At 51.5% G+C, this 15174-nt stretch overlaps 1 protein-coding gene across 1 annotated transcript; it reads left to right on the top strand.

Moving 5' to 3' along the window:
- The first annotated feature begins 4123 nt into the window (after positions 1–4123).
- Positions 4124–15174, top strand: DNAL4 (dynein, axonemal, light chain 4). Its single transcript, XM_010845120.1, has 4 exons — positions 4124–4217; positions 11671–11878; positions 13435–13518; positions 14821–15174. The coding sequence occupies exons 2-4, from the start codon at positions 11810–11812 to the stop codon at positions 14983–14985; spliced, it is 318 nt and encodes a 105-aa protein (XP_010843422.1). The 5' UTR covers positions 4124–4217; positions 11671–11809; the 3' UTR covers positions 14986–15174.

Below are 15174 nucleotides of genomic sequence, written 5' to 3'. Positions count from 1 at the left end.
TCTCGGGGATCAATGTGAGCTCAGTCTGAAGAAGCAGGGTAGGATCCTATCTACCTCATTTATTTATGAAACATTTACTAAGCACCTACTCTCTGCTAGGTCCTGAGTGAAACACAGCAATGTGGAGATGAACAAGACAAAGTCCTTGCTCTCAGGAAGCTCACGGGGAAGGACGGGGAACTAAAGTCAAGTAGAAAACAGTGGAGAAGAGCAGTGACAGGCACGTGCCCTGGATGCGAAGGGAGTACAGAGGACTTTTCTGGTTGCAAGTGATAGAATCCCAACGTGTGCAAGAGAAGACCAAAAATGTATGGGCTACTAGAGTCAAAAGGAGGGATGGCTAGAGGCAGAATGTGGGCAGAGAGGATGCAGGGAGGTGAGCAACGGCATGGAGTGTGTGGAGAGCCATGAGAGCTGGGGTGGCTTGGGCATAAAGCACAGAGGAGATGGAGGTGCCCACAGGCCACACTATGGTGGGGGCCAGCCTCAAATGCCAGGCCATGCATCTGGATGTCATTTGGTAGGCAATGGGCAACTGTGGAGGGAGGGAAGCAGTTGTTAAAGAGAGGAAGGGAGGGACTTCCCTGGTGGTCCAGTGGCTAAGACTGAGTTCCCAATGCAGGGGACCTGGGTTTAAGCCCTGGTCGGGGAACTAGATTCCACATGCTGCACCTAAGACCTGGTGCAGCCAAAATAAATAAATACTTTAAAAAAGAGAGAGAGACATGCAAAATGGTGAAATTTGGGTGTTAGAAGTATCACGCTGACTGTGGTATGGAGGGTGGATCAGAGAAGGGCAAGACTGCAGTCAGGCATTCCTATCAGGAGGTTATTGCAATAATACAGGTGGGATGGCGGTTCTGCGTCTATGAGGAGTGCCATCAGAAGGGGATGTAAGCAGAACACAGGAGTCAGAATCAGAAGGCTCGTGATTGATTTCAGGTGGGTGACGGTCGTGGGAAAGGAGAAGGACCAGATTCCCTGATTTATTTTTTATTCTATTATTTTTAATATTTATTTATTTTTGGCCATGTCAGGTCTTAGTTGCAGCTCAGGGGCTCCAGAACATGTGAGTTCAGTAATTGTGGCGGGCAGGCTTGGTTGCCTCATGAGGCAAGTGGGATCTTAGTTCCCCCATCAGAGATTGAACCCATGTCCCCTGCACTGGTAGGCAGACAATTCTTGACAACTGGACCACCAGGGAAGTCTCAAATTCCCTGATTTCTGATGGAGGCAACTGGGAGTGGGGTTAATGCCATTGATCAAGATGGGGATGCAGGAGAGGAGTTTGGAGGAAGATGATGGATTCAGATTACACTGAGTATAGAGGGTTTGTGGGACATTCTGGTGGAGACAGTCAAGGGGCAGCTGGATATTTAGGCCTATAACTCCAAGGAGAAGCCTAATCTGGAGAAACACAGGAGCCATCAAAATCTACAGGGACATTGACAATAGAATCATTGTCAGTTCGGTGGCTCTGCAGCCTACTTTGAAGATGAGTTTAGTCAACAGTTTTATCCCAGCAGAGTGGATGGGTCCTATAAGAAACAAACTACAAGGGTCTATTGTATTCTGCTCTTCAGGAGGTCACTGGTAACCATGGAAGAAAGAATTTTGGTGGCATTGTGGGAGTGTAAGCCAGATTGCAGTGGGCTGCAGAATGAATGGGAGGTGAGAAAGAGAAGACAGAAAACGTGGACCCCTTTGGGGAGAAGTTTGGATGAGAGGCGGAAGCAAGAGCTTCATCCCCCTCAAAGGCCACCTTCCATCTCCCGGAGGAACTTGGCAAAGAGGATTGGGAAAATCTGGAGGCTGAATCAGATGTTCCATGGACCCCAGATCACACCAGGGAGGCAAGCTGGGAGTCGCCAAAGGCCTAGGGAACCTTAAACTTACAAGTCTCAAAACTAAACCTGCTGTACCTGCCTTTATCTACCTATTCCAAATCCAGTCTGCCATCTTCTCCATCCAAGTAATCGTCCATAACTCAAATCTGCCCATGTTTCCGCCCCACCTACAACCCCCCAGCAGCTACTTTCCCCACTCTCACCTCATCTCCCTGAACTGGCATTCAAAACCCTACTTTCCAGAGTTCCCTGGCAGTGCAGTGGTTAGGACTCAGTACTTTTGGTGCTGTGGTCTGAGTTCAATCCCTGGTCGAGGAACAAAGATCTCATAAGCCGTGCAGAACAGCCAAAAACAAACAAACAAAAAACTCTACTTCCCTCTGCATCTTCACCTCCACAGTCTTCACTACCCCCTCATCCTCTACCCAGGCCTCCTGGAGCCACAGAAGTTCCCAGTGAACTCTGCTCTCCCACCTTCATTAGCCTACTAGTCATCTTAGACTCAGTCTACTCAAACACCACCTCCTTTGAGTTAGCTACTCCATCCTTGGAGAGAACCAGGACCTTGCCCACACCTCGATCAGAACTCAGGTAGAATGAATTACTCTGTGTCTATTTGTTGACATGGCTTTCCCCACACTGGACCATGCTTGCTATGGGACCAAGGTCCCCATTATTCCTTATTCCTTATCCCCTCATTCCTCTCTGAATCATCAGCACCTGGCAAGGGCTGAGTTCCCAGCAAGTGCCAAAGAATGTGAAGTGGAGATCCACCCAGAGTACCCATCATGAGAGGGTAAATGTTTAAAATATGAAGTACTTCACTGACCCTTTGATCCACCAGTCAAAACCTTGAATCTGCAGGGTTATCTCCCTTCCCCCCCTTCCTTTCTCCCTAATTGTACTAATACATTCAGATTAATTTCTCCTAAGGGAAAGAAAAGGCAGGCTCTGGAAAACTATATCTTTAAGTCATATGCTACAGTGTCTCCTACGGACCACGTTGAGGCAGCTCTATGAGGGTGTGCTGCAGTGCAAGAGCCCTGGGTTCCTTCTCTAGGAACCTAACCTTGATTTTTTTTTCCTTTTACAAACTATGTAACCTCTCTGAACCTTAGTTCAGATGGATGTGGTTACGAATACTATTACCTAAAAGAACTGTGGAGAGAATCAGGTGCAATACTCATGCAAAAGCCCTACATGATGTTACTTTATATTAGGCTTTTGTTCAGTTCAGTTCAGTCGCTCAGTCGTGTCCAACTCTTTGAAACCCCATGGACTGCAACACACCAGGCTTCCTTGTCCATCACCAACTCCTGGAGCTTACTCAAACTCATGTCCACCAAGTCAGTGATGCCATCCAACCATCTCATCCTCTGTCATACCCTTCTCCTCCTGCCTTCAATCTTTCCCAGCATCAGGGTCTTTTCAAATGAGTCCTTTGTATCAGCTGGCCAAAGTATTGGAGTTTCAACTTCAGCATCAGTCCTTCCAATGAATATCCAGGACTGATTTCCTTTAGGATGAACTGGGTGGATCTCCTTGCAGTCCAAGGGACTCATGAGAGTCTTCTCCAACACCACAGTTCAAAAGCATCAATTCTTCCACGCTCAGCTTTCTTTATAGTCCAACTCTCACATTCACACATGACTACTGGAAAAAACATAGTGTTGACTAGATGGACCTTTGCTGGCAAAGTAATGTCTCTGCTTTTTGATATGCTGTCTAGGTTGGTCATAGCTTTTCTTATAAGGAGCAAGTGTCTTTTAATTTCATGGTTGCAGTCACCATCTACAGTGATTTTGGAGCCCAAGAAAATAAAGTCTGTCACTGTTTCTATTGTTTTCCCATCTATTTGCCATGAAGTGATGGGACCAGATGCCATGATCTTAGTTTTCTGAATGTTGAGTTTTAAGCCAACTTTTTCACTCTCCTCTTTCACTTTCATCAAGAGGCTCTTTAGTTCTTCGCTTTCTGCCGTAAGTGTGGCCTATTAGTGTCAGGACACCAACAAGTTGCATTTGCTGTTTCAAATGACTAAAAGACACTCTCCAGATAATACCGCTCTTCCAAATTTCTCTAAAATGAGAACTTCTGTTTATGCCCGACTCCTCAGGCCCATTTAAGACAACTATAAGTGAAGCCCCGCCTCCTCAATCTGTAAGCCACGCCTCTTTCATACATTTTACGTTGTAGGGCCCTTCAGTGTTGATTGACATCTTGGTTCACCAATAATAAGTAAAAGTCCCGTAACGTCCGGTGAGGGGGCAGGACTTCCTCGCTGTTGCTAAGACACTCTTGTTTCGCTCCTTGACAACCCTGGCGGGGGTGCGCTCGCTGAGGCCTTAGCTCCGGCCCCCTCGGGAGCAGGTGAGGCCACGGGGTGCGGCGGGCAACCGGGCGGGGAGGGCCGGCCCGAAGCGGGACCGGGAGGCATTGCGGGGCGGGCGGGGCCTCGCCCACCGCAGAGGCCCCACCTCAACCTCCTGCCTGTTGGTCCCCAGTTCCAGATCCTCCCAACCCCCATCCTCCCCACGCCCCCACCCCCCCGCGCCGCCACCACACTTCGGGGACCTGCGAGCTCTGTCGAGACAGTTTCGCTGTCGCTACTCTGCAGGCCCTTCTGAGATCCCCTCCAGCTTCACGTTCCCCCGTCCTCTCTAACCCGACTCCCCCTGCACCTTGATCCCCCATCATTCGCAGAGTAACCCCCTCCTCCCGCGGCTGGGCGGGTGGTCGCCATCGCCTCCTCCCAGACCGCTTGAGTTGGACAGTTGACGACTGTCTGGGAGTCGAGGCTGGTCATTTCCCTCTTTGGGCCTCAGTTTCCATATTTGTAAATGAGAAGTTAGGTTGAATGATCCCTAAAGTCTCTTTGACTCTGACGTTCCAGGATGTGATTCTTTGACCCAACTGTAGACTTCCCCGAGGACGTGATCTTCATGGGAAGTTTGGAGTATAGTGAAAAGGACTTTGTTGTTGTTCAGTCGCTCAGTCGTGTCCTCCGACTCTTTGCGACCCCATGGACTGCAGCACACCAGGCTTCCCTGTCCTTCACCGTCTCCTGGAGAAAAGGACTTGGCAAACCTAATTTGGATTCCCAGCTACAGGACCCTAGCAAGTTCTCTAATATCCCTGGAGTCCAGCCTGAGTATATACAGAATTAGGATACTATAGCATATCTCCTCGGGGGATTCTGAGAATAATATGAACTTCCTTCCTTTGTCTCATATTTCCACGCATTTCCCTCCCTCTGAGAATCACCCTGTTTCTCCGTTTCACCCTCCAATTCACATCTCCAGCTCAGATACTTCTCCTGGGCTTCCATCCTTAGTGAGACTTTGGGGGTGGGGGTTGAAATAGAGATTGCTTTATTGATGTAGTGATTGGACTTGATGGCTCCCCTCCTCCCCCTGGTAATATCCATGATTCTGTGATCCCCTTCTCCTGAGGAGATACCTCCATTTGCATATCTCACCAACAAATTAAACTCAGTAATTCAAACATCAAAGTGTCCCGCATTCTCTGTCTGTCCATCTGTTCTACCTGAATTCTCCTGTCTCTCCCAGTTAGATCACCATCCTCCTGGGGCCTCATCTGCCCCTCTGCCGTGCTTATCCCACTTAGGCAGTGTCACATCTTTGTTTCCGCCTTTGCAAGGATCTCATAGTCTCTCCATGTCTGAAGCCATCATCCTGGTTCAAGTTTTTAATGCCTGTCACCCAGGCCATCTCTATAGATTCCTAACTGGTGTTCCTACCCCCAGTCTCTCCTCCTGTTAACCCAGTCCACCAGAGTAATTGTCAAAACACAGCCATGTCACCAGCCGCCAGGAGACCTCCAAAGGACTTCTCCTTCTCCACTAAAAATATGCATATTTCTTAAGCCTGGATCTCAGGGCTCTTCTCCACATCCACAACCCTATCCCAGCCTCTTTCCCAGCATGCCTCCTCTCCTCTCATTTGCCAGGTTCTGTCCTCTGGCCAAATTGGACTGTTGGACTTTCCCATAAAACCCTTTGAGCTTTCTGCTTCGACATCACTGTGTTTGCTCATCACTCTGCCTGGAATGTCTTCCTCGCCTTGCGCACCAGTCAGGATTCCCACTCACCGTTTAAGGTCTGACTCAAATGTTGCCCCTGCCACCACACACTCACTGTCCTCTCCCCTGTCCTCCAGAATTCTCCTCTTCCTTCTAGTTCCGTGTCTGTCTGGTGGCACTTCCTGTTCTCTGCCATGAACCATAGTTAGTTCCTTGGGTATGTGTGTTGTTCCCTCATATTAGATTGTATGCTCCTTGAAAGCGGAGACTCTCTCTTGCTTATAGCAGAGCAGTTGAGAAAGCTTAGTCCTAAAGTCATATATGCCGAGTGCATCCTGGCTCATCCATTTATCAGCTGGGTGGGAAGTCGCTTTGCTTTGCTCAGCCTGAATGATCTTCAGGGAAGTAAGGATAATAGTGCTTGTCTGATGGAGTTCTTAGGGGGAGTAAATGAGATCCTCTACATAAAACACCCATCCTGTTGCCTTGCTCAAGGTCGGTGCTCAATAGATGTTATTGAAGGGATTTGATAGGGCCCCCCTTCCCAGGGGGCAAATGAAATACAGTTTAATTAGAGTTAGATATTTGTTGGGCTTCTGCCACGTGCCAGACACTGGACGCTGCTCTGGGGGCATCTACAGAAGAGCAGAGCAAGTCCTTCATCCCCGGGAGATTGTCTGGACTCACGACACACTGCTGAGTCGTGACTGGCTATGAGACGTCACCAGTGATTAGTGATTATGAATGATTTTTTTAAAAAGTAACTCAGTGCTAACTTCAGTTTATTTTTGTGATAACATCATTCTTAGTCACTTACGTTCAAATCTGTTCCCTTGAGTGGGAGAAGGGGGAGTAGGTGTGAAAGGGGGGGTGGGGAGGAGGCGGGTAAGAGACTTAGTAACCCACTGTCTGTAGTAAGCAGCTGTCCCCTTGTGATGGCTGTGATAGGTAATGCTTTGTATCTTGACTAAAGTGTGCGGATGGCATCCAAACTTGGCCATGTCCATGAGGGAGAACCATATGAGTCAGTATGGTTTATTACATCATCTTATACATAAAGAAAATGTCTTGATCTCTATCTCTCCATCTTTCTTTCCCTCCCTCCCCCTGGTTTAAGGCACATCAGAAGTTTTCACCAGACATCAGTGAAATGAAAAAATATAAGGGGGATGTGAAACAAACCAAAACCCTTTGTGTACATGAAAGGTAATTGTCTTCTCGAGGACTGTTCTTTATCCTGCAATCATCACTTTCTTACTCTTGAAACTTTCTTTTACAGTAGATGATGCATTTCAAACTGATGGTGAAACCTAGATGGTCCGTGTTGTTTCCGGACCTCCCTGATGTCTTAGGTGAAAGCCTTCAAGTCCTCTCCTTTCTCCTCACCTTACGAGCCTCACCTTTTGTTTGCCAGAAGGCAGAGGGCGGACTTGTCAGGGGAGGGCGGGAGGATGTCCGAGGTGCCGAGGGTGTGTGTGGCCTCACTACAGCTGGAACCAGCAGGCCCGTGTGGGCAGGAGTCTGGACTGCTGGCTGCCAAGGATGGACACTGTTTGTGTTACTGTCTTGCCTCCTACTTGCTCGGGACAGGAGAGAAAGCACAGAAGGTAGAGAAGAGTAGATAAGGATTCAGATCCTGGCTGTGTCCCTCCAGGCCAGCCCCCAGACCTCTCTGAGGTGCCTTGTCTGAGAACTGTGAGTGGGTGCTGCCCCCACAGGTTGTTCTGGGATGAAATGAGACAGCAGGTGTGAAAGCAATGTATCACTCACTGCACCAGAGCTCCTCCAGCCCAACTGTGTTTGCAGAATTCACTTGTGACTCCTTCCTGCCTCAGTACTAACGGCACAGAGCGGGAGCTCGATGAGTGTTGGTTTGTTTGCCTGAGCGTTTCGCTGTTTAGTTGGCTGGGATTCAAAGGACACTTCCTCCCGCGCCAGTAACAAAAGCTGACATTGACTGTGAAGTAGAGTCTGTTTTTAGACCCAGTTTCCAGATGAGAAAAATGAGGCCTGGAGAGGTTAAACACTTATCTGAGACAGTCCGAGGTGTGAAGCCAGACCTTCTTGTGGAGCCTGTACTCACAACCATAAAGCTATGCTCCACACATGTCCTCCCATCTCTCCGATGCTGGAAAGAGGTCAAGGCGGCAAGCTGTGGTCTGCGAACCAAGCTTATTCCAGGTGCTGAGTGGCTGGACGGGGTGGTGAGGGGCCTTTGTTTCCCAGAATTCATTCATTTTTCCTTCCTCCTTCCTACATCCCCTAACCCACTTAAGGATTCTTCCCAAACATTTCAGAAGCAAAAGAATAAACAGTGACTGAGGTCAGTGTCCACAAAAGAACAAAGGACACAGGCTTTGACAAGATGATGAGATGAGGAGCCCAGCTCATTGCCGAGGAGGAGCCTCACGTCAGACATGGGCGAGGCTGTGTAAGGCTCCATAAGGGCCCTTGGGTGAGAAGGAGAATAAAGGGCAGAGCGGGAGCAAGGCTGACGCTGGCTCTGTGCGCCCAGACGGACCCCGGGGAGAGTCGAGCTCTGCTACCCAGCAGATTCGCGTGCCCTGGCCGGGAGCACACTTAAATTATTAAAGGGCTCTCTTTTAGACCTGACGCAACTGCTTTCTGGCCTGGACCTGTCAGGCACACACTCGTTTGCATGGAAGATTGATAAGGTTATTAAAACTTGAGTTGTGCTATTTTGGGTAACATTCAGCAGGGTTTTAAAATCGGAGCTGAATGACTATAGCTGTACTATAATGGTACAGTGTCATAAAAAATTCTACCTTTGTACATTTGGAGACACCTTGTCTGTAACTGTTCCTTTTCATTCTGAGTCTCATCCCTTTTGGATCCCCAGAAGTGTGTGTAGAGGTTAGGAAAAGCCACTTGCAGTCATGATCTTTAATAAATGTGGCCGAAAGATGTGGACGAAGTCTTAGCTGATAACGTGGCGGTGGTTAGAGCAGCGCAGTGCTGGGTGCAGAGGGCCCTCCGGTTTCCAAACGCTCGTGTGCATATGTACTTGGTGCTCACGACAGCTCCCTGAGAAGGACAAGGTGGGATCGTCCCATTTCGCAGAGGAGGACACCAAGGCTCAGGAGGTTAAATTACTTGCCTCAGGCTGCAAAGCAGGGAAGAGGGCAGAACTGCTTTCGGTTTTAGAGCTGGTACTCTAGCCTCAATGCCCCACCTCATAGTCTTGTATCTTCTCTATCAGGTGATATCCCACCCACCCCACCCCCCCAAAAAAAACAACTGTCCCAGTGGCTTTCCCACTTTGTTCCTGAAGAATGGGCTTTGATAACACCTCTGAAGTGTGGTTTCATCCAGGATTCCACATGCTGAAGCAGAGTCCGAGCAGTGGTCACGGACCCTGAGGTCCCCGAGGGCAGACGTGTGCACGGTTGCCTCTGAGCTCCCCTCCACGCTGGCTCTTGTTAGCCCAGAGGCCGAATTGAATCGGATTGAAATATTCGGGTGGAAGGGGCCTAAAGCAGCTGCTTCAGCATCATAAGTTGTTCCCACTTGAAAGTCTCAGGAGACAGCAAAGCTTACAAAGGATGTAATCCTTTTACATCAGTGTAGCCCCCACCTTCTGTCACCCCTTGATGATGTGGGGGAGGAGGCAACGAAGTGGCCTTTACCAAATACCGCAAGGAGGACGGGGGATGGGGCCTTAATCGGAACGAGAAAGGACAAGTTGATTCACTGCCTTTTGTGAAATAAAGAAACTTGAGCAGAAAGGACAATGAGATCGTACTTGGTTATTTGCCAGCTTATATGTAGAGACAAACAGACACAGCTAATATCTGGGTGGTACAAATGCCCAGGATGGTGAGATAAGAAGCCGTCTGTCTGCTGGGAAACCAGAGCATACCCGGGCAATGGGGGGGAGGACCCCCCCCTCTGCCGGGCAGAGAGTGATGCCAGGCTTCCAGCTTTGCTCGAGGGAGCCAACCACATGGAGTAGCACTGAGGATTTCTGCAGCACCAGAGAGAGGGATAAACTTGAAAGCACCGCCCAGAAAAAATGTGCCCAGAAAGCTCAAGGCTTGACCAAACAAGGATCAAGTTAGCGCTGGACAGGGAGACACCGAAAGGGACGCTTTAACATTCCTCTCACTGCTGGGATTGTGGGAGCCGGGCTAGTGGTCATGCCTCGGGGCGAGGTGTGTGGGCGCCCACCTCGTGTGCTTGCTGTGTGCAGGCCCTGTAATGTGAGGACGGTGTTAGGATCACCTGTGTCGGAGACCATCCCAGGTCAGCTGCAGCTCTGCCGCTCAGTAGCTGAGTGACCTCCAGAGTGGTGATGCCTCCCTTACGTGCAGGACCTAACTCACGGGGTGATTGGTGGCGCAGGGCCAAGTAAGTGCACGTGGAGTACTTGCAACAGTGTCTGGCCCGCAGGAAACCCAACCGATGTCACCCGTCATTACCTACCCGTTACTACGCTGGGCATCTTCAGGGTTCAGGGGCTGTGCAATGAAAATTAAATTTATTTGGAAATGTGAGCGATGCTGGAATATGATAACATTATTTGGCTGTATTTGCATACCAACTCAGTCCTATCCAACTCTTTTCAACCCCATGGACTATAGCCCGCCAGGCTCCTCTTGTCTGTGGGACTCTCCAGGTAAGAACACTGGAGTGGGTTGCCATTTCCTCCTCCAGGGGATCATCTCAAGTCAGGGATCAAACCTGCGGCTTCTGCATTGCTGGGAGATTCTCTACTACTGAGCCATCAGGGACACCCATTTGTCCAGTAAGGATAGTTAAAAGGGGCTTAATGATGTGGTGGTTCGTTTTCATTTATATTAGTTGTACTTCTGAGATTAAAAGTTCTTTGAGTTATAGGATAAACTGACTTGTAGGATAGAGAGAAACACTGAGTTTCAAGCACTGCTTCCAGTCATTTAGGATCCAGGCCCATCTTTTAAGGAAAAGCCCCATCTGTTTTTCCGTAAGATTTGGAAAGAAAAAAGAAATCTACGCATGTGTATTAGGCTTTATAACTTTTCCATCATATCCTTATGTGAATCTCCGAGGAGCCAGAGGGAGGGAAAAACAGTTTGCTGGGTGTTTGCTGAGTGCCTACTACGTGCCTGGCCTACGCCATCTCATTTGATTCTCGTAACAGCCCCACGAGGTAGATGTAACCACCTTCATGTTACTGATGAGAAATCTGAGGCCCCAAACCACATAACTAGTGAGCGGAAGGACCAGTAACTAAGGCCTGAGCCTCCCAACTCCTGGGCCAGCCGGATAGGACAGGGTGGCCGGAGGGAGTGGACGAGAAGAGGCGGGCTGCCTGGCACGCCAAGGAGGGCGCAGAGCGTCACTGGTCACATTTCTCCTCTAGAGCCAGGACCTGCAGAAGGAGGCACTTGCTTGCCCATAAGCCCAGAACTGTTGAACACGACCTGACATTTCACTTCCTGACCACATCTGCCGGGAAGCAAGGACGATTTACATAGTAGCCTAGCAGAGAAGCCAAGTTCGTTAATTGCAGGCTGAAGGCTCCACCCTCAGCCTGGCCGGCAGTCAGTATTTGTCTTGATAATGACAGTGTGGGCTTGCAGCATCGTACCAGCGTGTTCTTAACTGGGTCCCAGCATCTCGTGTTGACTCATCCTCCCGTCTCCAGACTTGCTGGCCATTTGGAAAGGGATGTGGAGGAGTTGAGACGGGGAGGTGTCAGATTGTTACTGAGACATTTCTAATTTGTGATGTATAGTTTTTAAGCCAACTCGTTTCTCCTGGTTTTTCCTGTTTTCTACAGCACCCCTTGGGGAAAGACATTTTCTGCTTCCACCAAGCTGGCAGGGCCTGCTTCCTGAATCTCCTGGGTGTGTCTTAATTACCAGTCCCAGCACCTCCTGAAAGCATCCCTCTCTCCTCCTGGTCACAGTGGAAATATCATGGGAGAAACAGAAGGGAAGAAAGATGAGGCTGATTATAAACGACTGCAGACCTTCCCTCTGGTCAGGGTAAGGCCCGGGGGAGGGAGGCAGTGGCCAGCAGGGCCCAAGCGCCTTAGAGAGAGAGGTGAGGGGGAGCTTATCCCCGCAGGATAGCATTGGGAGGAGATTATGACGGGCTCTGCTGGCCAGTCTAGAGACCGAGGGGGCGCCCACAGTGATTCATTCATTCATTCATCCATTCATTCATTCAACAATTACTTAGGCCACTTACTACATACCGGGCGCTGTTCTGGGCACTGTGGATACGGGAGTGAACAAGACAGAAGCCTGGCCCACGTGGAAAAAAGGTTTAAAGAACATAATTTCAGGTCACAAGTGCCCTGAAGAAAAATAAAGCAGAAGTAAGGAGCTGGAGAGTAAATATTGGCTTCTGGAACGAGTTCTCTGATCAGAGACCTAAATAAAGTTAGGGAGCACGCCTTATGAGAGTCTGGAGAACATTCTCTAGGCAGGGGAAGCAGCAGGCATGGAAAGCCTGAGCAAGCTCAGCATCTGGGAGGCGCAGGAAGGCGGCCAGTGTGGCTGGAATGAGTGCCAAGTGAGGGGGCACAGGACGTGAGTGTCAGTGTGACAGCCAGGCCAGCCTCCCAGGCCTGGGGGCCACAGTGAGAAATGGGGATCCCATCCTCACTTCAAAGGGAAACAGTCAAGAGCCTTCAGCAGAGGAGTAGGAGTCTGGTGATCTGTTTAATGTTTCTGAAAGAGCCCTCCAGCTGTTGGATGGAGAGTGGATTTTAGGGAACCCGAGTGGAAGCGGGGAGACCAACCAGGATGCTACTGCAGAGACCCAGGGAGAGAGAGGGTGGCCAGGTCCAGGTCACGGAGCAGAGATGGCAAGACACGGTAGGGCTCTAGACAGAAGCTGAAGGGAGAGCAATGGAATTCAGCAGCGCACTGGATGCTGGGTATGAGGGAAAGCAGGCCACGGGGGACTGCCAGGGCTGGTTTTGTCCTGAGTGTGGGAGAGAGAACAGTGTCGGTCACCAAGAGGGGGAAGACAGAGGACTAGGTTTGTGGGGGAACATCAAGCGTTATCTTTCAGACCTCTGAGGCTGGCAAGTAGGCAGCTGGACATAGGAATCCAGAGCCCCAAAAAGAAGTCAAAGTAAGGATGAACATGTGGGAGCCCTGCCTGCATAGAAGATGTCTGCATCCACAGAGCAGGGCGGGATCCCTGCAGAGCAGGAGCTGGAGAAGAGGCGAGGGTGGAGACGGAGCCCAGGGGAAGAGGGCACCCAGAGAGGGCCGGGCAGAAAAGCAGGGGGCCCTCAGAGTGGCCGCACCATCTCTTCAGGACCTGAGCGAGTCAGCTGTGCCCTGAGGCTGCTGGTAAAGCGTCTCCGTGGTCAGCGTGCTCCTGCCTGGCCAGCCGCCTTCCCCAGTGTGTCGCTGGTTGCACAGGGACCCTGGATGTAAGAGCCCACTAGGCCTCGCTCGGTTCCGTCAGCAGATGGGTCTTCTCTCTGGGCTCTGCCCGTGCCTTAAGCTTGGGACGAGAGGCCAGCCCAGAAGACGGGTCACAGGCTAAGGCTGTCTCTGTTTGTCCCCCGCCCTGTCTCCAGCACTCGGACATGCCAGAGGAGATGCGAGTGGAGACCATGGAGCTGTGTGTCACGGCCTGTGAGAAATTCTCCAACAACAACGAGGTATTGCCATCAGTGCAGCCCCTCGTGTCTTGGGTGACCCCTGCGGCCCCAGTCCCCGCAGCCAGCTACACAGAGTGCCACTGGGGCCAGGCTAACCCTTCCTGGGAAGCTTTCAGAGCGTGGGGAAGGCCGGTGAGAGCAGAGGCTGGCGCTGTCTTGGGCACTGACCCAGTGCTAGAGGGAGAAGAGCCAGGGCACTTTCTCTGACGCCCCTGTCCACATGCACTGTCTCAGGTGGGCTGCAAAATAGGATGCTTACCCCTTGGCTCCATCCCAGTGGAGAACAGAGGCCCGCCCAGGCATTCATTCATGTATCCATTCATCCATTCAGCAAAGATGTTAAACACCATCCCTGTGCCAGGTACTGCCTTAGGTGCTGGCGACACCAGGTAGGCATGGACACAGGCAAAGTCATTCATCAGTCTGCTGGTGAACAAGAAGGAAGCCAGCGTGGTGGCAGCCTGTGGGGGAGGCAGACCCTGGCCACTGCACCCGGCTTCAGGCCAGGCAGGCCCAAGCTCAGATCTCAGTCTCCAGCCCCTTCCTATGTCTTTAGCCTTGGACAGGCCAGTTCTCATCGCGGGGCCCCAGTTTCCCGGTCTGTGCCAGGGGGCGAGGATGCTGCCTCCTTGCTGGGTGGTCCTAAGGACAGACGTCCTGAAATGGTATGGGTGAGGTGCCTGGCATGGCGGCGGGACAGCAAGTGCCGGAGCCTGGGGCTTCACCCCGCGAAGGCGGGGCCTCTGCCCCTCCCGAGACCTCTTGAAAGAGCGAGCTCGGGAAGGACGGCGGGTGCCGCTGCCGCGGCTGACAGAGGCAAGGCCGGCTTCTCTCCCAGAGCCAACCAGATGCGCCAGGGAAGGCCGCTGTGCTCCCTGAAGGTAACCCTGAGCCCTCGCTGTGACGATGGCGATGGCTCCATCCACGGCGATTGCTCGATCCGCGACGATCGCTCCATCCTCAGCATGTGCTCAGGGGTGCTGGCTCATTGAGGGCTGAGAGCAGCCTCCGAGCTCCAGCCGGTGCCCCGTCTCAGGCCCGATGCCCCACCCTGCTGCCTCGCCGGTGTCTTCCGACGGCTGAGGTAGAAAGTCCGATTCGCCGTAGCTGTGTAGCCGCCCCTGGTAGGAGGGGCCGGAAACCCTGTCTGAAGGTTCCGAGAGCCCAACAGCAGTCGCGAGTCTACAAGGCCTCCCTCTTGCCGAGACTTCTGCTTTCCCCGCGAGGGCACTGACTCACGCCCATTCTCACCCCCAAGCTGCCCCCCACCGCCCGCCCCCGACGAGCCTGCTCTCGTTGCAGAGCGCTGCCAAGATGATCAAAGAGACCATGGACAAGAAGTTCGGCTCCTCCTGGCATGTGGTGATCGGCGAAGGCTTCGGCTTTGAGATCACTCACGAGGTGAAGAACCTTCTCTACCTGTACTTCGGGGGGACCCTGGCTGTGTGTGTCTGGAAGTGCTCCTGACACACCGTCCCCCCGCCCTTCCCCGCCCCACCCCACCCCCGCAGGCCTTTCCCCCAAAAGCTGTCCCCCTGGGAGCGGGGAGCAGCCACGGGCAGGTCCTGACTTCCCAGAGGAAAGCTGGGGTCTTTTCTCCATTGTCCTGTGTACCGTGTCCTGAGCCGCGCCCCGGGTGTGCATCCGCAGCCATCT

Source organism: Bison bison, unplaced genomic scaffold (genome assembly GCF_000754665.1).
Source record: "Bison bison bison isolate TAMUID 2011002044 unplaced genomic scaffold, Bison_UMD1.0 scf7180017864213, whole genome shotgun sequence".
Classification (NCBI taxonomy): domain Eukaryota; kingdom Metazoa; phylum Chordata; class Mammalia; order Artiodactyla; family Bovidae; genus Bison; species Bison bison.
This window is presented reverse-complemented; position numbering and strand designations above follow the sequence as displayed.

Excerpts from the sequence above, each read along its gene's own strand:
- DNAL4 (XM_010845120.1), top strand. The coding sequence starts at position 11,810 with ATGGGAGAAACAGAAGGGAAGAAAGATGAGGCTGATTATAAACGACTG. Across the intron at positions 11,879-13,434 it reads AGACCTTCCCTCTGGTCAGG|CACTCGGACATGCCAGAGGA; the intron begins GTAAGGCCCGGG and ends CCCTGTCTCCAG. Across the intron at positions 13,519-14,820 it reads AATTCTCCAACAACAACGAG|AGCGCTGCCAAGATGATCAA; the intron begins GTATTGCCATCA and ends CTCTCGTTGCAG.